This window comes from Propithecus coquereli, unplaced genomic scaffold (genome assembly GCF_000956105.1).
Source record: "Propithecus coquereli isolate 6110/MARCELLA unplaced genomic scaffold, Pcoq_1.0 Scaffold8, whole genome shotgun sequence".
In the NCBI taxonomy this organism is placed as follows: domain Eukaryota; kingdom Metazoa; phylum Chordata; class Mammalia; order Primates; family Indriidae; genus Propithecus; species Propithecus coquereli.
In genome coordinates, this window is record NW_012154173.1 from 12,940,757 (window position 1) to 12,964,246 (window position 23,490).

General features: G+C 40.1%; 1 protein-coding gene across 2 annotated transcripts in view; it reads left to right on the forward strand.

Moving 5' to 3' along the window:
• SLCO5A1 (solute carrier organic anion transporter family, member 5A1) overlaps positions 1–23,490 on the forward strand; it is a 139,352-nt gene that overhangs the window by 91,984 nt on the left and 23,878 nt on the right. For both annotated transcript variants that reach the window (XM_012663139.1, XM_012663140.1), the window contains one exon: positions 19,634–19,832. In XM_012663139.1, the coding sequence (XP_012518593.1) occupies positions 19,634–19,832 (199 nt within the window). The remainder of the gene's footprint in view (positions 1–19,633; positions 19,833–23,490) is intronic.

Genomic DNA, 23,490 nt, shown 5'->3' on the forward strand with positions numbered 1-23,490 from the left:
GTATTGCACATTAGTGTTTTTTCCCTTCCCAAAGCCTTCCCAAAGACTGGCATACTGTACACCTTACTCTGCACCATGGCCGTGTAGAGACCTTGCTCCGTTTCTTTTTACAGCCACACGGTACCCACGCCTGGCTGAAATGAAGCCTTTAAATATTAATACAAATAGAGTATCTTAGGTATGGATGTGGTTTAGCATCACCGGCTGTTTCCAAGGTCAGGTGACAACGTTTGACCCTGAGACCTGTGCTGACACCACACTCAAACACGGTGTGCTCTGAGGGAGAAGAGGAAGGTTCTTGCAAACCAGTATTCTATAGCAGCTGTTAGTGTCTTCTCACTTATAATATATAATTTCGGTCAATCTTGAGATAAATTCAGGATATTAGGAACTACAAGTGACAATAACAGTCTCTTTGTCTTTTGGGCAGAGAGATATTTATCACGCTGAATTACATTTGTTTTTCTTCAATGCTAATGACAACATTTGTAAAAGGTTATAGTGGACAATAAGTTAAGATACTCAGATTCTCTTTATTTTTTTATTAATCAACTAATTTAAGAGATGTTGAGTGCCTACAATGTGTCAGGTTCTTAGCCAGTGCACTAAGGATGGCAGTTAAACAGGGCTCGATGACTTTTTGGCAATCTCTTTAAGACTCAGAGGACCCAAAATGACAATATTGACGCATCGGCATTTGTTGCAGGAAAGGATACTGTGTAGCATCAGCATTAAAGACGTACTTTGCAACAATAGGCCATCTCATGGCAAGAGTCAGGTTCCAATTGTTGCCCTCAAAAGGGTGTGGCAGGACCCACTTTCTCTCTTATATCAGGCATCATGGACATGTGCTTGGAACACCCAGGAACCATGGAGTCCAAAATGGTTTCTTGGCTGGAGTCTTCTATATTTTAAAAATACTTTCTACATTTTTTTTTTTTTTTTGAGACAGAGTCTCACTGTGTTGCCTGGGCTAGAGTGCCGTGGCGTCAGCCTAGCTCACAGCAACCTCAAACTCCTGGGCTCAAGCGATCCTCCTGCCTCAGCCTCCCGAGTAGCTGGCACTACAGGCATGCGCCACCATGCCCGGCTAATTTTTTCTGTTTATATATTTTTAGTTGTCCAGATCATTTCTTTCTATTTTTTAATAGAGACGGGGTCTCGCTCTTGCTCAGGCTGGTCTCGAACCTTGAGCGATCCACCCGCCTCGGCCTCCCAGAGTGCTAGGATTACAGGCGTGAGCCACCGTGCCCGGCCTACTTGTTTCTTTTTAACTATTGTATTTAATTGACCAGTTCAATTTGCCTTCTTTGCCCGGGCAGAGAAGCTGATTCCAGAAAGGGGAAGGAGGCTTAGGGGCCATGAGTGCATTTGTCATCTGATACTCGGTCCTCATCTGTCTTCTCCCGCAAGGTTTAGTGTTTACTCTCAGATTGCTATAAAGATCAAAAGGGTGAATCTTTGTGAAAGCACTTTTAAAAATCTGTGTAGCTTTTGAGAATCTGAATCAAATTGGCATCCTTCCTTCAGTACAGGCCTGTGCCACGAAGGTAAAAACAGGTGACCTTTGTTAGGCTTCCACTCTGAGCCAGGCGTGGTGTTAGGGAGGAGCCTTCTGCGCATTGTTTGCAGTCCTCACAGCAATACTGCAGAGGAAACCCTACCCTCTGCAGTGTAGAGCTGATGAAAATGAGGTGTAGACAGCAGTTTCTGCAAGCTGTACGCTTAGCAATCCATAATACAGTGCCGTATTACGTAGATTGAATTGGTCCTTAGAGGAGCTGCTTACATTTTAGAATTTTTACTGTGTTAATTCTTTCTCCTCCAACTTTTTATGTATTAGGTAAGACATATAGCATAGTAGTTAAGGGGATCAGTTTTGGAGGCAGACAGATTTGTTGAAACTCTTGCTCTGCCTCTTTATCCATTCATCCATCTATCCATTCGTGCATCCACCCTCCCACCTACCTACCCCTCCATGCACAAATATTCGCAAAGCTTCTGCTATGGGCCTGGCAGTGTGCCTGGTGCTGAAGAAGCAATATGTGAGGGATCCTACTCTCAAGGACCTCACAGTTTTGGTGACCCTAGTAGGCCATCTGTGACCCTAGACAAATTCATTAACCTCTTTAAGTATCAAAGGTTCTGAAGATTAAATGAGAGAATGTATATGGTGGGCTTAGCACCATGCCTGGAAAGTGGCTATTAGTAATAACTATATTACTCACTTTATGAGATATTCCAGGAAAAAGAATCTAAGACAGAAGAGTGAAGCTGGGACTTCGGATGTGTCGAAACATTCATAGGAAAGATTACCTGGAGGGAATGGATTTTAATGGTAAGAGAGAAAAAGTGTGGCTAACAGGAGGTAGGAAAATAGAAGAGAAGGCGAGAGACTTGATATTATACTAACGTGAAAGACTGAGGATTAGAGCATCTCATCAGAACTGAAGGGGGATCAGACATACAGCATAAATGATAAAAGGGCAATTGCTTTAAAAGTGTAGCATGGTACACGTGAAATGGATTTCAGCTGAATCAGTGTGAAGCCAGGGTTAAATTTTTATGTCTATGATTTATTTACTCTCCATTTATTTTTCCATTTCAAATATGGCTACTTTTCCCAACTCTTAGGGGGTAAAAATTTTAAGTGTCTTGATTTCATGTATTTGAGCACAGTGCAGTAAAGTGTCAGTTGACCAAATCCCTCAGCTGAAATGTTTCTGTTTCACTCATCTTTGACAATTCGTAGCACAGTCCTTATGTTTGGGGTTTGTTTCCCAAGCACATGTGCGGCGGACACACGCACAGAAACACAGAAACAAACATCGCCTACTTGCGAGGACGCTCTGGCTCAGAGACATGCAGCCCAGTGTTCTGCGGGTTTCTCCATCCACGTTCAGAGCACCAGGGTTGTCTTGATGTTCAGAATGGCCCAGTGGCCCCTTGGAAGTCTTAGTCATCAAAAATTGTATATTTTGTTCACAGAGCAAGATTGACTTGTGAATAAAAGTTAGGTTGAGAAAGATGAGGGAGCTTTTCAAAAGGACTGAAAACCCAGGGGAAAGAATGAAGTGTCAGGAGCAGAGGTAGGCGCATTTCTGCTGCTAAGTGTGTTGTGTCCTTGGTGAAATCAGCAGCCAGGGTATGCCCAGTAGATTCGATGAAGGTATGAAGGAAAATATTTACCTGTGCGACTCAGGAGCTGCGTCTCTAAAATGAGGGCTTGAATTAGACAACCTTTTACCAAAGGTGAGCCAACAAACATCCTGCCATTCCCCCCCAACCCGACAGAATCCTCTGATACCTGTGAGCAACCTCATTGTCTAGGCATTCAAGTTAATCAGTGTCTTACCACTCTACTTTAGGTATATGTAACACCTTTTCCTGGCAGTTTAAATTTCAGATATATATATATGTGTGTGTGTGTGTGTTGTGTGTGTGTGTGTGTGTGTGTGTGTATGCATATATATTCACATACACACACACACACACATATATGTTCTTTTTCTCATTTGGCACATGAGATGGAACTGAGAGTTTGAATTACTGTACTTTTTGCCTTTTCTGGGGAGACTACAGGGGACTATACAGGAGTGAGGTAGCTTGATGGTTAATTTTCTGCTTTTGAGAACCCAGGAACTTCTTACTGGGCATGGTCCCATTTTAGCAGGCCCATACCTGCTAAAGGGGGGTGACCCTACCTGCTTTGTAGCGAGCCAGTGTACTGTAAGAAAAAGGGTATGGGTTTTGGAGTCGGAAGGTCTGGGTGGAAGGGCTGCCTCTGCCACTTACTGGCTGTGTAACCTTGGTTGAGTTAAATAATTTCTCTGGCCTCATTTTCACTGTCTGTGAAATGGTATAATCTTATCCATTTTCAAGTTTTAAAAAGCTTAAAAATTACTTTTTAAGTGTAAAGAGCTAACACAAATATTAATTATTAATGAGAATGGCGGGCTTCCCTCCCTATTCATCAAAGATTCCATTCTCCATAAAAAGTCAGGGGAATCAGGATTACTATTGAAAGAGATGAGGGAAGGGGGAAAGTAGGACATGGGGTATAACATTATCCCTGTTGTACAGATGAATAAGTAAAGCTGTAGGTGCTAACTCTAGCATCTGTGGCCTCACAAGCAGTGGCATACAAGCCGTCCTGACTCCCAGCTCATTGCATCGTCTCTCGTTTCCTCAGAGATGCTTTCTGTTGACTCATAAAAATCACGTCCAGAGCTAGTGAATATCTTGGCCGTTAAGTATGGCCTGGATAGGGTTATGACCACAAAGGCAGGAAATACCTTGCTCTTTTAGCTAAATAATAAAACATGTGCTTGGACATTGTTTGAAGTTGAAGTAATGTCCTTTGGTAACCTGAATCGTCTCACGATGGACCGTGGCAAATTTGCTTAGCTGCCAGGCTTGACTTCCTGTTGTGGCATCTTTCCCTTGGCTGGAAAGGAGAACTAGGGGTTATTTGGATCTGTTACTGTTAGACCGATTAGATTTCAGGCTAATAAGTTAATTTTTTCAATCATTGTACTGAAATCCTTCTCATATCTCTATTTACAATAAAGATGAATATAATTTATGTTGGTTTTTCCATTAAAGTGGATATTTAGAAACATAGGTGTACATTTCTCTTATTACCTAAGCAATGGACAACTTGTGTATGCTCCTTTTTTGTAGAGTAGTTCAATATTATTTAGTAACATCTGCTTTAAATTTGTTTGAGATATATACCATATAAATACCAAACCCTTTTGAAAATGCAAAAAAGTGAATGAATATTTATACGTTAAATGCAAAAATTGAATAGATACTTATATATTGCAATACCTTTTTAGTCACTTGATACATTCCGCTGTTTTTAAAAAGCATACTGAAATTTTTGTAAACAAATGAGCACCTCTCCCATTTTGGGGGACTCAAACGTCAGAGAAAGAGACTTTGTAGTGCTCCTTCATTACCTTTTCTATTAGTTGATAATCTTGTTCATGTTTTTTAAAATATCAACATCTTCCTTTCTCCTCAAATCTTCTTTTCTTTTGAGGGACATGAGGAACAAGTGAATAAAAGTTTGACTATCAGAAATACTTCATAAATGTGTTTAATTTGTATTCAGACATTCATTATGTACAACATTAAACTTATTAATGAAAACCGCCTTATAAGTAGAGCAAGAAAAATGGTTTTAATATTATAATACACCTTTACAAATACTTCAGCATAGCAGAAAATCAAGGTTCTGGTCTTGTGCTGTACTTTTTGTGTTGTGGTAAACATAATAGCTAGGTTCTTCAGTTGAGTTATTTTGTTCTTTCTTATACTGATAGTATTAAACTTCAAATGTCAGTAATTTTCTTTTAAGAGACAGGGTCTCATTCTGTCACCCAGATTGGAGTACAGTGGCATGATTATAGCTTACTGTAACCTTGAACTCCTAGGGTCAAGTGATCCTCCCACCTCAGCCTCCCAAATAGCTGGGACTACAGGTGTGTGCCACCATGCTTGGCTAATTTAAAAATTTTTTTTTGTACAGACAGGGGTCTCACTATGTTGCCCAGACTGGTATCAAACTCCTGGCCTCAAGTGATCCTCCTGCCTTGGCCTCCCAAAGTGCTGGGATTACAGGCATGAGCCACTATGCCTGGCCCAAATTGAATAATTTTTGTCTTAAAAATTTGAGTTTGTTTTAGGAGACAGTGTAATTAATTGAAAAAATAAATGGGAGTTAAGAGACTAGATTTCAGTTTTAGAAGGCGCAATGAATGTGGATTCTGGTAGCAGATTTCTCCTCTCAGGCCTGAAAGAGCACTGGCTTTGAAATCAGATTTGTGTCCTGTCTTTGCTCTTTCACTTTGTGATATTGGGCAAAGTATGTCATTCATGTGTCTTAGTTTCCTTAGACATAAAATGGGAATAAATAATAATCCATAAGATTAAGTAATATTAAGTGTAAGTACTTTAAAACTTAAAGTACTCTGCAAATTTATCATGATTATTACATTGTCATTTCATTTTCCCCTTGTCTGTTTTCTTATCTGTATAAGCAGATAATACCTGTTGATAGAGCTGTAGTATTGATCAATTAAATAATTGATATGAATGTGCTTTGGAAAATCCACAAAGGTGTATTTCTCTTTATTTCTCTCTGTGATTTTAGGTTTTTGCTGGTAATTTTGGTTAAAGTTGAAGTCAGCTCACTCTGACATAAACACATTTAACCTTTTAACCACAACACTTATTTTTTGGTGTATATCTCATGATTGAAGACAATAAGATTATATGTAAGATCATTTGAAAGGAATTTGGAGGAGTTTCCTGCTGCTTTAGGTAGAAAATTAGTCTAAAACACTTTACATTCTGAAATAAATAGTATTTGAAAGAATTGATCATAAAGCAGGTTTTTATAAATAAAAATATTTTTCTTTTCACTTTTAGAATAAAGCTGAGCACCCGATCCTAGGAAAATCAAGTGGCTTAAATGGTTGAAAAAAATCACACGAAGAAAATAACAAATGTTTGTAATTTAAACATATGTTTACAGGAGTGTTAGCCTCGTATAAGTCTAGAGAAAGCATTGGATTTAGAATCAGAACACTTAAGAGTCTAGGCCTTGCTCTGGTATTAACAAGTGATTGATCCAAGGTAAGTTATTCATCTTTTCAGGGTCTCATTTTTATTTTGTCATCTATACCACGAGGAAATTGAGTAAACGATCTCTAAGTTTCTGTGCTAATTTAAGATTATTTATTTTTTGAGAATATCAGAGACTCAAAGGAACAGAGGCTTAAACAAAACAGATTTTTATTTCTCTGTCACATAAAATTCTGGACATAGGTGGCTCAGGGCTGGTATAGAGACTAGTCACTCATACTGTTTCCAATTTCTTCTCCGTCATGGCCCCTTGTCCTCACAGTGCAAAGTGGCAGTCCAGCCATTATGTCTGCATTCCAAGCAGCAGAATGGAAGGAGCGGAGTGGGGGTGGGGGTGGGGTGGTGGTGGTGGAATGGAACGGATGCACTACTTTTGCTTACTTCACATTGGCCAGGACTTACCACATGGCCACATCTAGTTGCTAGGGAGGCTGGGAAATGTAGTCCATATTCCAGGCAGCCATAAGCCAAGCTATTACTCCAGAATAGGGATCTTGGGCCAAATGCAGCTTGCTCCCTGTTTTTGTAAATAAAACTTTATTGGAACACAGCCATGCCCATTTGTTTACATGTGTCCATGACTAACACTACAACAGCACACGGATGAATAGTGTAATAGACACTGTCTGGCCCACAAAGTGGAAAATATTTACTAGCTAGGCCTTTAGAGAAAAGCTCGCTTAGCCCTGCTCTAAGAAAAAGAAGAGTAGCCATCTGGGGACAAGTAGCAATTTTTGCCCCAGGTCCCTTCCAAATTCTAAGACTCCATGATAATACACAAGCAAACAAATGAAAAACCCAAATAATTAATTTCATATGATGTAGGTATAATTTTGAAAATGTTAGTAAGTACTAAAACATGAAGTTCTTTCTTACTTTAACAGGCTAGCACTTGAGTTGTGCCTGTTGAATTGCCTTCTCTTTGTTCTGTCTTCCCCCTCTTGCTATGACTGCTTTCAGTTCCAGACCAGTTATTTAAGATGTCAGCTACTCTTCTCCAGCTTTGTGTATGGAAAGACTTTGTGTGGCGTGTGCCTTGCATAGCCTTCATTTGGGTGACAATGAAAGTGTGAAAAGATTCAGGGCTGCCTTTGATACTGGTGAAGCCCCCTCAGTATAGTATCTGGGGTTGCTGGTGAACCAGTGACCATCCCACTGTGCGAGGAGCCCATGGTTATGCGGTAGGGGGCACATCACATTGATCAGTTGCTACACTGTGTTTTCTTCCTTTGCTGGTTCACAGGTGTCTCTGCAGTTAAATTAAAAATATTTATTGCATTTAATTATTCTTTTAGCTTTTGAAGTTGTATTATTGTCTTTCAAAGAGAAGTGTTATCTGAAAATATGTGATTTTAGTATTCAAACCAAGAGTAGATAAGGTGTGAGCAATAAGAGAAGGAGACTATTAGGTGTTTTGCTGAGAGATTTAGAGATGGCCTCACTCGTGAAGGCACACAGGAACTACGCCATCTATTTCCTTTCTAGTGCTCTCTACCCAGTGGCTAATTTTTGTAAGTTTGATTAATTCATGGATTTCTGAAATTTAAGTTCTCATAGACAGGAGGGTTGGTGTCCTCCACAGATGCTCAGACCAAGGGTTGGTGTCTATGAAAACTATTTTAAATAATAAATGTGTTTAACAATGTTGCTAAGTACAAGATCAATATACAAAAATCAGTTGTATTTCTATACACTAGCAATGAACACTACAAAAATGAAATTAAGAAAACAATTCCATTTATACTAGCATCAAAAGACTGAAACACTTAGGAATAAGTTTAACAGAAGAAGTATAAAACATATTCTGAAAACCGCAAAACAATATTTAAAAATTAAAGAAAACGTTGGTCAAAGGATACAAAATTTCAGTTAGATAAGAGTAATAAATTCAAGGATCTATTTTACAACATGTAATAACAATGTTAATAACCACATATACACATGGTTAATAACCATGTATTCTTGAAAATTGCTAAAAGAGTAGATTTTATGTGTTCTCACTACAAAAAAAGATAAGTATGTGAAGTAATGCATATGTTAATTAGCTCAATTTAGCCATTCCACAATGTATACAAATTTCAAATTAACACGTTGTGTATGATAAATATATGCAATTTTTATTTGTCAATTAAAAAATAAATGTTAAAAAATTAAAGAAAATGTAAATAAATGGAAAGATATCTCATGTTCATGGATTGGAAGACTTACGTTATTAGGATGTCGGTATTACCCAAATTGATCTACAGATTCCAACACAATCCCCATCAAAATTCCACCTGGCTTCTTTGCATAAATAGGCAAGCTGCTTTTAAAAAATTTGTATGGAAATGTAAGGTACCCAGTATAGTCAAAACAATCTTGACAAACAACCAAGTTTATCATAATACCTAATTTCAAAACTTCCTTAAAAATAGCAGTACTCAAGACAGTATGGTACTGGCTTCAAACAGACATAAATATCAATGGAATAGAATTGAGAGTCCAGAAATAAGCTTATATGGTCAACTGATTTTTCACAAGGGTGAAAATGGGGAATGAATAGTCTTTTCAACAAAAGACTATTGTGCTGGGACAACTGGATAACCACAAGCAGAAGAATGAAGTTGGGCCCTTACCTCACACTATACACAAAAACCTACTCAAAATGGATCAAAGGCCTTCATATAAGAGCTAAAATTATAATACTCTTAGAAATAAACATAAGCATAAATCTTTGTGACCTTGGATTAGACAATGTAACAAAAGAAGACATAGATAAATTGGATTTCATCAAAATTAAAAACTTTTGTGCATCAAGAAAGTAAAAAAAGACTTTTATGGAAACTTAGGTTGATTAAAAAAATAATAAAAATAAAAATAAAAAAGAAAGTGAAAAAGACAACCCATGGAATGGGGAGAAAATATTTGTAAATCATATATCTGCTCAGGTAGTTGTATCTGGAACATATAAAAAAAACCCATTACAACTTAATAATAAAAAGACAAAAAAGACAATTAAATGGGCAAAGGGTCTGAGTAGACATTTCTCTAAAGCAGATATACCAATGGCCAACAATAAACACATAAAAAGATGCTCAACCTCATTTGTTATCAGGGAAATGCAAGTCAAAACCACCGTGAGATACCACTTCACACTCACTCAGATGGCTATAATCAGATATTATCTTAGGTAATAAATGTTGGTGAAGGTGTGGGAAAATCGGAACCCGCACACACCGTTGGTGGGAATGTCAAATGATGCAGCCACTTTGGAAAAGTTTGGCACTTTCTCAAACACAGAGTTAACATATCATCCAGAAATTCCATTTCTAGGCATATATCCAAGAGAAATGAAAACATATGTCCATACAAAACTTGTACATGAATGTTCATAGCAACAGTATTCGTAATAGCCAAAAAATGGAAACCACTCAAATGTCCATCAACTGATGCATGGATAAACAAAATGTGATATATAAATACAGTGGAATGTGATTTGGCTATAAATAGGAATGAAGAACTAACACATGCTTCAACATGGATAAACCTTGAAAAAATGCTAAGTGACAGAAGCCAGACACACATATTGTATGACTCCATTCATATGACATGTCAAATAAGCAAACCTATGAAGCCAGAAAGTAGAGTAATGGTTGTCTTGACCGGGGGTGGTGGGAGTGGCCTAATGGGTACAGGGCTTCTTTTTGGGGGTGATGAAAATGTTCTAAAATATTGGTGATGATGGCACATTTCTGCAAATACACTAAAAACATTAAATTGTACACTTTAAGTAGGCTAATCATATAGTATGGGAATTGTAGCTTAATGAAGCTGTCAATTAAAAAAAAAGAGACACAATATGTTTCTCAAGAGCAAAATTTCCACCTGGCCCTTGTGGGGCAAGAGCACTCTTACAGGTATAGTTCAGCTGCGCAGAAGTTTGTCTCCAGTTTTTTTTCAGATGCGTAGAATTTTTAAACTCTGCTTACTTCCCTCAGGGGAAGGCTAGCTTCGTCAGGTTTTTTGCAGCTCAGCTAGGAGTAGGCGTCGTGACAAATCCACTCTGTACCTTAAGGCTCTGAGAGCTGCTGGATCAGGCAACAATGGACAGAGGAGACGCTGAAAACTGCTGACAGAAAGTGGATCTTACTCGAGGGGCCTCCAAAGGGGGTTTGCCCTTGGCATGGGCCCTCCTCTGTAGGCTTTGCCTCTATGAATGGAAGCGAAGTACAGTAACTTGACACCAACGTTGTTTGAGGCTTATTTTGATAGCTGAAAAACTTAATAAGGTACTATTATTCTCCTGTGAAATTTCCTCTACAGAGGCGCCCCCTCCCATTGAAATCATTTGCTTAAAGCTTTTCACCTTCAGTTTCCCAGAACCAGAGAAAACCCAAAGTAAACACTCTGATTTTTGCATTTCATCACTTCAAGTTGTTTTTGCTCTCTGTGGTTTTATTGCCTGGATGCAGAAAATTCTTTTAGATTTGTAAGCCGTAAAAGATGAAATATTAATTTGATTTGATTTTTGAATCCGTTTCATGGCACCGCTTGGCATTCGCTTTTATGCGTTATTTCAGCCAGAGCTTTGCAGAAACCCGAGATGAAAAGCGTGGTTGTTTTTTCTGTTGAATGTTCCTTTTTGTTACCTTTCCTTCAGTGTTCCCAAGACCTTGAATCCTGGAGATTGGGGTTCTCACTTTTCTCTCCTACTGCAGTGTCTCCCTGTGTTGGCAAAGAGTTGTGGAAAGTGTTACTATGGGTGAATGAGATCCATGTGGCTTAAGAGGAGTTAGATATGGGCTTTATATAAATATCTCCAGGTTGAAGTCATCGAGGCTAAGGTTTTTAGAAATGTGTAATTCCCTTGAAAGCCTTTATTAATAATTTTAGCAAGGCCATGCTAGAAATTTCAGGGCATTCTCTGTTGGTTAGCTGCAAGTGGTCTGTCCCACCTGAGCCACACTGTGGCCTGCACGGGGTACTTGAGAGAGGAAACTGAGGCATGAGGTCTACTTCTAACACTGTCACCTCTAAGTGAAGTTACAGAGGGGCAAAACTTGAGACAGCCGGTCTGTGGCAGCTTTGTGCTTGGCTGGCTACTCTGCCAACGGAGCTGCCTCGGGAGAATTCCTAAAAGGACTTCCTGTTAGTTCTTCCGCTGCACCTATAGGCTTCTCTTCAGATACTGGTAGCTTTGCTTGCTACCCATGCTGTTCAGCTCAACATAACACAGGCTGCCTCTCCTAATCCAAAGTCCAAACAGGGACTTTACGATTTGGCTTGAGGTTATGCTATGAAATATTATGACTTTAAAGAAATAGTTTATTCTCTGTCTTGAACAGCCACCGAATTTGAACAAAAAATTAATGATACACCCAGTTCATTGTTTGTGAAGGGACTGCTGAGGTTTTTCACAACAGTAAGATTGAGCAATATGAAAGAGAAAGAGAGAGACTGTGATTTTTTTGCTTTGTGCATGTAAGTATAGTTTGTGAGAATGTATACTTTGCTGTCTATTCTCAGACCATTTAAAATTTGCTAGCTTCAAGGTCTGGATTTTCAAAATAGTCTCTTTAGTTGTTCCCTTCTGACAGTAATTGATACTTATTTCCTGCAAGAAGATATTTGCCAGAGAAAGTGGAAGGGTAAAACAATTTGGGCAAGAGGAAAACATTTATTTTGTATCCTAAGGTTAGAGCATAAGCTTTGGAAAAGTCACAGAAACTTGAGTTGGTTTCCTTGCTCCAGCACTCATTAGGTGTTTCCTCGTCCGTGATGTGGAGAGAATGTTATGTTCCTTCCAACCTAAGACACCATTGGTGGCAAGATGCACCATGATTTTGAGTTACTATGAAAGACCAATGCTTCTAATTAGACTATAACACAAGGCTAAATTGTTTATAAGATACATTTTGGTTTCAGAGCATCAAAATCCACAAAATTTTGAGAATTAAATGAGATACTATATTTAGAGTAGTTATCACTGTACCCTGGCATATAGTCTACGTCAGTGTGTGTGTATGTGTGTGTGTGTGTGTGTGTGTGTGTGCACATGCATGTGTACACACGTGTGCATGTACTGGCACACGGAGAGAGAGAGAAAGGGAAAAGGGAGGGAGGGGAAGAGAGAATGAATGAATGAATGAATGGTACTTCCTTCTTTTCCAGGTGCTCGTTCTGCTTTCTCTCCCCTCCCCTGTGCCCTGCTCTCTTCCCTGAAGACAGCAGTAGAATCCGGATGTCATAAGGGCTTACAATGGTATTCCCTATTTATTCATAGTCTTATATCTGTAAGCCATTTATTGTCAACTGAACTAAAGAAAACTTTGAATGTGGAAAACACAGAAAGGGGCAGTCAGTCTAGAACTCAATAAGATTTTCTTGTGCTCCAAATCATGCTTTAATCTTAAATATATTTTATATTTACGATACACATTGACAAAATTGGAATAAAGAGGAAAAATTCATCCATAAGCTTTAATACTTGCTGATTAATTTAGTTTTCATAAAGGCCTCTGACTCCTTGCAGCCACAGCTCTACAAGGTCAAGCAATATTGTGACCTAGAGTATAAACTTCAAAATCTAATGTTACGGGATAATAGATGCTTGACGTAAGAGAAAGAAGGGAAGTAGGACGATTAATAGTCTTTTTACTTGGATAAATAAGTAGATAAAAGATTTCCAACTGGGAAGCAGCAGGATAATCCTGGACATTTTATGAACAAAGCAGAATCTTCTGCTCTGTTAGCACTTAATGCTGCAGTGAGTTCTTTAGTTTTGGGTAAATACACACGAAGCTAAATATCTAACAGAGGTTTATGTGTTTAAGAACACATAGTAGCTAAATATCAAAGGCTTATATATTAAAAAACACATACAGGTTAACGTTGGGCCATTAATATTACTAGATAGCTTAAATTAAATCCTCATAGATTAAATAGCATATAGGAACTTGCCTAATTATAATTTCAACATGTGTGAAAATATTAAACTCACTAATATTAGGCAGATAACCATGATGATTCGGCATTGTTGAAATGATGATGATGATCACCAGCATTTATTGGGTGTATACTGTGGGTCAGACACTGTTCTAAGCCCTTTATATGTCTTAACTCACTTAATCCTTACCATCCTATGAGGAAGGTACTGTTATTTTCAACATTTCACAGAGGAGAAAATTCGAGGCCTGGAAATGTTCATTCAGTGGCTTGCCTGAGGACATGCAGCATGTGGGTGGCTGAGCAGAGATTCGAACTCAGGGAATCTGGCTATAGAGGTCACACTCTTACCTGGACCTGTCTCTCAGACATCTGGAATGGCATTGGCCTCTCTCCTCTACCACCGGTACTTCAGGCCTTGGTGCAGGCATTCCCATCTCTCCAGCTCTGTCCCCCTCACCCTCCTCCTCAACCACGTCGGAGGTGCCCTGGGGCATCCATCGATGGCCTCTTCCCACCCTCCTGTGCCCCGCGCTCCCCACGTCGTGACCACTAGAGGGCGCGCGGAGCAGGAACTCGGGGCACAGGACCTGCCACCTGGGTGGGACCCGGGCGGGCTCCGGCGCGCAGGCTCAGAGCAGGGGCTACGGGGCGGCCCGCAGACTCTCTGGAGTCTGGGGACAGAGCGCGGCGGGAAGGAGGGCTCCAGCCAGGGACATGAATTTGAGCTCAGACGGGGCTAGCGGCTGGGCGGTAACTTCTGTCTAGATGCAGGTGGTGGCTGGAGGAACCGATTCCCAGCCCCTCTGCAAGCTACCCCCAAACTACTACCGCTGGTGTACCCAGGGCCAGGGGCTTTGAGAGGGGCCAGTGAGAAGGTTCTACTGTCCAACCCTGTTCCCCCGCGCCCCGGCACCAGACCTTCCCTGCCTGTCTCAGGACGCCTGACATTCCCCAAAGCAAATGTTTGGGTCTCCCTCTCAGGCTGCAGACCTGGGCGATGTTCAGATTAGCAGGAATGAGTGAGCAGTCCTCTCTGTTTTGATGGTGCAGCGAGATGCAGATGACAGAGGTACCAGGACAACATTTTAATGGTTCTTCAATCTGTTTGATGTACTGTCATGTTTACTGATGACAAGTTTTTGTGTTTTTAAGAGCTGAATACTAATTAGGCTGTGCAGTCAAATAAATTATGCTGGTTTTAAATTATAATTTGTTGTTATCCTGAGGCTATAGTACAGTAGCTGTCACTCCATAAATTGTTCCACTGAAATAGAGTTTTGTGAATGGACCATTTTCATTGTAAAGGTAAAGCTTTGTCCGTTTAATGACATTGATAGCCCGTGTACTTCTTCCTTAGTGAGGAGGATACTTTATTAGCCGGCTCGTTTTACCTACAAGATTCCAGGGACCCACTAGCTGCAAGAGGCAGCTGCAGTAGTGTGGACCAGCGCTAGGCTGGTAACAGAGATGTCATTTTTCATCCAGGCTGTCCCTCCTGTGCTGTGCACTATGGGGCAGGCCACTCCTCTGAGCCGTCAATTTCTTCCTCTGTAAAAGGACCATTTTATAGGACTCTGGTGAGGATTACAAATGAACACTGGATGCCAGGAAAAAACTCAAGACTTTAAGTTAACCTAACCCTCTTCCTCCTCTCCTTTACAACAACAGTGTGGACTGTTGAACACACTGGGCAAGCCACTGCCGTATGTGTGTGGGTGCTGCTGCAGACTTCTGGTACCCGATGTCATCTGCACCCATGGTAGCCTCCATTTGCCAAGCCTGTTATATATTCTTACTTAGTGCCCACTTTACTTTCCTGCAATGGTTATTCCCACTCTTGGCCACATGAAAGTTCTCAATATCCCTTCCCTCTAAGAGTTGGTTTTGTTTTCCATTGTACAGAAAAATATTCAAAAACTAAAGCTATTAAAATATTAATCTATAGCATGTTATCAATTCTCTAAAAAAAAAAAAACCCACAAAGGTTGCAGTGAAATATGCCAGAATGTAAGTATGAATTTTTGTTCCTTCATGCTTTTCTATGTTTTTCAAATGGTTTGTTACAAAATGTATTACATAATGTTTTCAAAAATAATGAAAAATAACACAGCAGAAAACCTAACATTTGTGGAAGTATCAGCCACCCACTGGCTCATTCCTCATTCCAGCCCAGATGAAGGGGTCTCTCTCCCTACCCAGGGCTAAGCTGATCAATCTGTGCTGTTAATTCCATATTCTCCTGACTTCCCAAGGATCTGGCATTGTCATTAGCTAAACTTTTCCATCTATGTTCAACCTCTCTCTCCTTTTTAGTCTATTTTTCTCAGTATATAAACATGTCAAAGTCACCTCTGCATCTTAGCAAACAGGTAAAATCCTCCAAACCCCAACTCTGTCTTGGCCCAGTCTAGTTCTAGACCTACACTGCTCCTTCCTTTGACAGCCAATGTCTAGAAAGAGCAGTCTGGACTCCCAATGTCTAGATCCTCATGACTGACTACTCAACCCACTGCAGTCTGGCTTCTATCTACAGGACACCCTTAAAAGTGCTCTTGCTAAGAGCTTCGGTGACACCTTATGTCATTTCAGTCTGTCTTTCTGGACTTCTCAGAGGCATGATACCATTGTCCATTTTCTCCTCGAAACTCTCTCTCGGTTTTCTGTGGCAGAGTTGTAAGGGCAATGACTGCAGTTTATATTGTGTGCCACACACTGTTTGCTGTAGCTACTTACAGAGAGGGTGCATGTGATCTTCATTCTCACGGGGAAGGCAGATGTCTCCATGATAAAGTAAAGGAATCTGGGTCCCAGAGTTTAGAAAGCTCATGCATGGTTACGTGGCTACGAAAGATGGAGTGAGGACTTGACCTTCTATCTTTCTGAACCCAAAGCCCCAGTTTTTCCCCCTGACAACATCTCTCTTCCCCACATTTCCTCTGGCCTCTGAGGCTGCTCATTTTCAGTTTCCTCTGTGGGGTTCACCTTTTTATGATGTCCCATTGCCATTGGTGCTCTTCTGGATGTTGGTTTTGACCCTTTTCTTACTCTGTGCTCTCTTGCTGGAACATCCTCTCTATGTCCTGAATTCAGCTACAGGTTCTAAATCCTCCAGCCCAGCTCCTGCCTGTGCAGGTGTAGGTGCACCTGGGTGAGGCACGCCTGCCGGATTGTCCCTCAGGCCCTTCGCACTCAACACGTGTACATGGAGGCCATCGGCTGCTGCCCGCGAGCCTTTCCACCCCTTCTGGATCCTTAGCACCATCTGATGACATGCACTCATCTTTCCTCCCCTCCCATCCTCCTCGTCTAATTTATTGTGCCGTTGGTGTAGGGCCTTCCTGTGGCTCACCAGGACCTCTGCAGTTACACTTCTCTTCCTCCAGTTTTGACCCCATCTAAGCTGTCTTGCATCTCACTTCAAGAACCATCTTTGTGATACACAATCTCTCTCCTGTCAGCTTGTCCTCAGAATTCTTCAGGGGCCTCCACTGGCAGAGAGATCACTGGTGCTTCTTTCCCTGTGCTTTGCCTTACCTCTCTTCCCTGTGTCTTCCAACCTCCCTGCAGCTTGCATTCCACACTCTCAATATTTTAGACATCTCCGAATCCTCCATTCTGTTATCTCATGCCTCTCTGCACACATTTTTTCTGTGCAGGATGTTCTCTCTGTGCTGGTCCATTGGGCAGATTCTGTCTCATCTGTTGAGTGTCAAATCAAATACTACCACTTGTGTAAAGCCCTCCCTGATTCCCCCAGGGCAGACTCGGATGCTTTTTTCTTGTCTTCTCCCTGCACTTTGTATAATTATTTTATTGTACCCTAGTTATCTATTAAGTTGTTTCACTTGTATATTTTAAGGTTCTTGGGACAGGCACCATGACTATTTCTTTATTTTTTACTATGAAAAATAACACACCCAGAGGTATATTAGCCAAAATGTAGAGATAATAAATAATTGTAAACTAAACACTTTGTAACTGTCTTAGTCTGTTCAGGCTGCTGTAACAAAATTACCATAGACTGAGCGGCTTATAAACAAGAGAAATTTATTTCTCCCAGTTCTGGAGGCTGGGAAGTCCAAGATCAAGGCACTGGCATACTTGGTGTGTGGTGAGGGCCTGATTTCTTGTAGAAAGCTGTCTTCTCACATGTAAACTCCCACCATGTAACCTCACATGGTGGAAGGGCGAGGTAGCTTTTTCAGACCTCTTTTACAAGAGCACTAATCCCATTTGTGAGGCCTCTACTCTGCTGACCTAATTGCCTCCCAAAGGCCCCGCCTTCTAATCACCGTGGGGATTAGAATTTCAACATAAGAATATTGTAGGGACACGAATATTCAGGCCATAGCACTAACTATTACCCAGGTCACAGAATGAAGTATTTTCGGCACTGGAGAAGCCACCTGTATCCCTTCCTGATACCACTCATTCCTCTACTCTTGGTTTTTTTTTTTCAGGATATTATGAGGGTACAAACATTTTGGTTACATTTTATGTCTTTGCCTCATCCAAGTGACGATTAGAGGCATGCCCTACCCCCCTACAATGCTCACTGTGTCCATTACTTATAAGTTTAGCCCCCCCCCCCCGCCAACCCCCTGATCCCTGGAGAGTATTACTGCCATGTGAGCACCATAGTGTTGATCAGTCAGTGCCAATTTGATGGCGAGTACATGTGGAGCCCATTCTTCCGATCTTGTGATACCTCACTTTGGATAATGGGCTCAAAGAGGATGTGGAGAGACAGAAACACTCTTACACTGCTGGTGGGAATGCAAATTAGTGCAACCTCAGTGGAAAAAAATTTGGAGATACCTCAAAGAGCTAAAAATAGAAATACCATTCGATCCAGCAATAGCACTATTAGGCATCTACCCAAAAGAGCAAAAGACATTCTATAATAAAGACATCTGCAGCCGAATGTTTATGGCAGCACAATTCACTATTGCAAGGATGTGGACACTCTCTTGGTTTTTAATGGCAATTACTTCCTAGGTTTTCTTCATAGTTGTCCTACCTGTATATGTATTCCTAGACAATACTTTTTAGTTTTACAGATTCTTGAATTTTATACAAATGTAATCATGTTACGTGTGTTCTGTTGCATTTTGTTCCTTCCATTCAACATTGTCTTTGTATGATTCACCCACATAGTTGTATGTAGCTACCTTTATTCTCATTTAATTAGGGAAGAGTTGTACTGCATTATATGAATATTCTACATATAATGTATCTATTAATAGACATTTGGTTTATTTCCAGTTTTTGATTATTATGATGGTTCAGGTATTGTGTACATTTTCTTTGGTACCCATGTGCCTGAGTTCCTTCAGGGTATAGATCCAGGAATGGAATTGCTTGTCACAGGGTGTGTATTTCTTCAGTTGTACCAGATTAATGCCAAACTGTTTTTCAAAGTGATGTTGAGGTCTACATCCCACTAACATGTTGGGAGTTTCCAACGTGCAACATCTTTGCCAACACGCGATATTGTAGACTTTAAACATTTTTACCAATATGATTGGTCTATAATGGTATTTCATTGTGGTGTTTAAAAAATTAAAAAAAAATTTTGGTACATTTGTATATTTTTATGGGATACATGTGAAATTTTGTTACATGCACAGCATGTATAATGATTAAGTCAGGGTATTTAGGGTATCCATCACCCAAGTATTTATCATTCCTATGTATTGGATACATAATCTGTATGTCCCTCTTAGTAATGAGGTTGAGCACCTTTCATGTGTTTGTTGGTCATCTGGATTTTCTATTCTGTGAAGGACCTGTTCAAGTTTTGTTCACTTTTCTAGTGGGTTGTTTGCCTTTATTTTATTGCTTTGTTAAAGTTTTTAATGCAATCTGGATATGAGTCCTTTGTTGATTCTATGTGTTGAAAATAATATTATACTATAAAATCACACACACTGAAAATGTATTGATCAGAGTGATTTTTGGTACTAATGAGCAAGAAGAAGCAGAATAATTAGATAAGACACATAAGAGTATACACTAGTTCAAATTAATCCTCTTCTTCTTTTCTCTCCAGGTGTTATTATTGTCCCCAGTGCTGGTGTTGGTATTGTCCTGGGAGGCTACATTATAAAAAAATTGAAACTTGGTGCCAGAGAATCTGCAAAACTAGCCATGATCTGCAGTGGTGTGTCTTTACTGTGTTTTTCAACCCTATTTATTGTTGGATGTGAAAGCATTAATCTAGGGGGCATAAACATCCCTTATACAACAGGGTGAGTACCTCCGAAGAGCCGTTTCGTGTCTGCATGATTGAAGAACAAAGCCCTGTGGCGTTTGTGCAGCAGTGGTCAGACCCGTGTGTGCTTTGCCTGTCTAAGTTGAGCACACTCCTGGAGGGCACAGGCCAGGGTCTCACCTTGGTCTGTGTCCTTTTTTACCCTCACAGAGTGTCTCTCATAGCATTCTGATTACAGAAGATGAGGAGGAAAGGCTTATGGGATTAATGAAAACTGTTCCATTTTTAATGTAATGTTTTGAATAGGCGATATGTCCACATAGCTCAAAAACAGAACATGCAGTGAAAATCCAATGTACGGTGAAAAGTCTGGCTCTTACCTAAGTCCCACATCCACCTACTTCTTCCCACTCCTCCAACCAAAGATAAAACAGCAAACCCCTTTAATTCATTTTGTTGTGTGTCTTTCCATGCTTCTTTATACAAGACGCTATGAATGTGTATTTTTAATTTTCCCTTTTTTGTATCTAAAATATAGCATTCATACATACTTTTCTGAGCTTTGTAAAAAAAAAGTTGTTAATATTAATAACATAGGTTGGCAATCTTTCTGTACCGGTAATATCTGAAGCAGAGCTAACCCTAGCATTGACCCTGTTTCCTGCCCGGAATTCTCCTAAGGGCTTTACATACATTAACTCACAAGTCCACACAGCAACCGTATCAGGTGGGTGCTATTATTATCCTGATTTTACAGATGACAAAACTGAGGTCACCTGTAACCAGTGCAATGCTGATAAATGTTTAACAAATGGCTAAGAAAAAAAGTCCTATTCTGCAGCATTTGCCAATTTCTGCGGTGTAAATGCCGCCACCATGGCTGATTTCAAGCCACTAGCTTGAAGACAATGAACACCGAATTGGGAGGAGATTCTCAGTCACACACCATTATATAATATAATCTTTCTATCTTACAGATATAACAGACTTCAATAACCTAGGCAAGGGCATAGATAATAGTAAAATAATTAGAAGGTGATGAGTTTTAAATATTGCCTTTGTTTTTAATATTGTTTATTTGATCATATGTTTATATATAATTTAATTTTTAATAATGGTTGTATTAAACAGCAGAATCCCTGAAAATGTAACAGTAGGATCTTGTCATCCAGGGTGACCCCGGATTTGTAGCAATTTGGCTACAGAGTCCATGCTCTTAAGCACTACCTTTAAGGACTGCATAACATTCCATTTTATTCCATTTTGTAATTTAACCTGTTCCCGTTTGATAGGCAGTTGGGTTGTTTCTAATCTTTAGTTATTCAAAACAATGTTGCAGCGAATAGCTTCATACATTCATCACTTCTCTTGTGCGTGGTATATGTGTAGGATAAATTCCCAGAAGTGGGATTGCAATAAATATTACCAAGTTGCTTCCACACGTATCGTACCGATTTTTACCCCCACCAGCAATGGATCTGAATGTCGATTTCCGCATAGCCTCACCGAAAGGAGGAAAACTCTTCTTTGAGAGCTATGAAAACCTTAACTTTTATTTCTCAACTGCATGTAGGTAGGTTTGTCAGGATCTGCTCATTTAGCAGAACTTCATTGTCCAGTTTTTGGTGCTTGGTGCCAACAAACACTTCTGTTTCCTTTGGGTTCTCAGTGGGGTTTTCTAAGATGTGTTCCGCCTCACATTTGAATAACAAAGCTTTAATTTGGCCAATTTAGACTGTTGAGGGCAGGGAGTGGGGGAAGGAATGGCAAATCAGAGCTTATTTAGATTACAGAATACTGTACCCTTATTTGTCCTGGGAGTTATTTTTCCACTAGGAGTCATCGTGTGTGTGTGTGTGTGCAAGATGCATGTACCAGGTATGTGGCTTCTTGATGGTGCTTAATAGGATGGTATGGGAAATAAAGTCTTTAAATATTGAAGGGCGGTTTAGAATAAGAGCCCTTTCTGGAGTTGAACCTGAGTTTGGATCTTGACTGTGTGTGGTTGCCTCAGTGTAAGCCTCAGCATCCTCTTCTGTAAGATGGGGTGATGTTGGCAGTAATCGCCTTAGAAGGTTGTAGGCAAGGATTATATGTGTAACACGTGTAAAGCTATCAGCTTGATGTCACTGAAGGTTAGCTACTGTCATTAGTCATCACTAATACATTAAGAATAATTTCTATCAAATTATTTTTATTACAATTAGAAAACATAAATAAAATTTCCAAGTTCATAACGAAGAACCAGAAGTCTCCTGACTAACCCCAATTCCCAGAGGCAATAATTTTAAATTCTTTTTACTTGTCTCTTCTGGAATTTACCAGTATATTTTAAAGGAATGCTATATACATTAATCAAATTGAGATGTTATTTATGACCACCTAGCTTGGTAAATTGGCAATGCAACTTTCCATTCACAAATTGTGGTCAAAGCCTTTTTTGATATTTCCACCTTATGTTTATGAAATGTGTATCATGATTAGATTTCCTCATTTGTGCAACATTGATTTTCCTGGAATTAATGATTGCCTTATTTTCATTTATTTTGTTTTCTTTGAATCTGTGTTTAGCTTCTCACATGTTCTGAGAGCTCAAAAAATATCTCAATATGATCTTCCACTGGTCTAAGAAGCTCATAGTTCCATCCTCCCATCCCTTGGAGTCATCTCTGTGAGACCCTCAGATTTTGTCTTGGCCGGACCCTCCTTCTAATTCCAATGCCACCTTCTCAGATGGTTTTTCCCTCTCTGCCCAGTCCAAGGGAGCCCACTCTCCCCTCACTCTTGACCACATCACTCTTCCTTAGTTTCCTCCTAGCACTTACAGTTATCTGAAATTACCTCTTTTAATTATTTGCTTTGCTTTTGTCCTTTGTGCCTAAAATATGAGCTCCCTGGGAACAGTTAGTGTAGCTGTCTACATGATAGCTGCATCCCTGCCATCTGAAACTGTATATGGCGTGTGCTGCATCAATGAAGGAATGTCTCGGCACAGGACTTTGTTCATTCAACTGTACTTGGCACTTTCCGCCATATGTTTCTGTTTGTTTGTTTGTTTTTGTTTTTTACCTCAGGGAAATTTTCTTCTACTATAGTTTTACTCATTCTCTCATCTTCATTTTCCCCATGTTCTCCTGGAATTCTGTTAGTCAGATGTTGAAACTTACGGGCTAGAAGATGGGCGCGGTGGCTCACACCTGTAATCTTAGCACTCTGGGAGGCTGAGGCGGGAGGATTGCTTGAGCTCAGGAGTTTGAGGCCAGCCTGAGCAACAGTGAGATCCCGTCTCTACTAGAAATAGAAAAAATTAGCCAGGTGTGGTGGTCCTTGCCGGTAGCCCCAGCTACTCAGGAGCCTGAGGCAGGAGGATCGCTTGAGCCCAGGAGTTTGAGGCTGCTGTGAGCTAGGCTGACACCACGGCTCTCCAGCCAGGTGACAGAGTGAGACTATGTCTTCAAAAAAAAAAAAAAAAAAGATTTTCAGTACCCTTACTGCAAAAGGTGCTGAAATGTGAGAATCTCCATGAACAATTACTTCCCAATAGTGAAAAAGGCAAATGACTAAACGACTGTGTATATGAACGAATGGTGAAGAATTGGGAGGTAAAGATGGGGCTTGACCAAAAATTCATCTGTATTTACAACTCCCAATCTTTAAATTCTACTTTAAACTCATCAATTATTAAACATTTACTG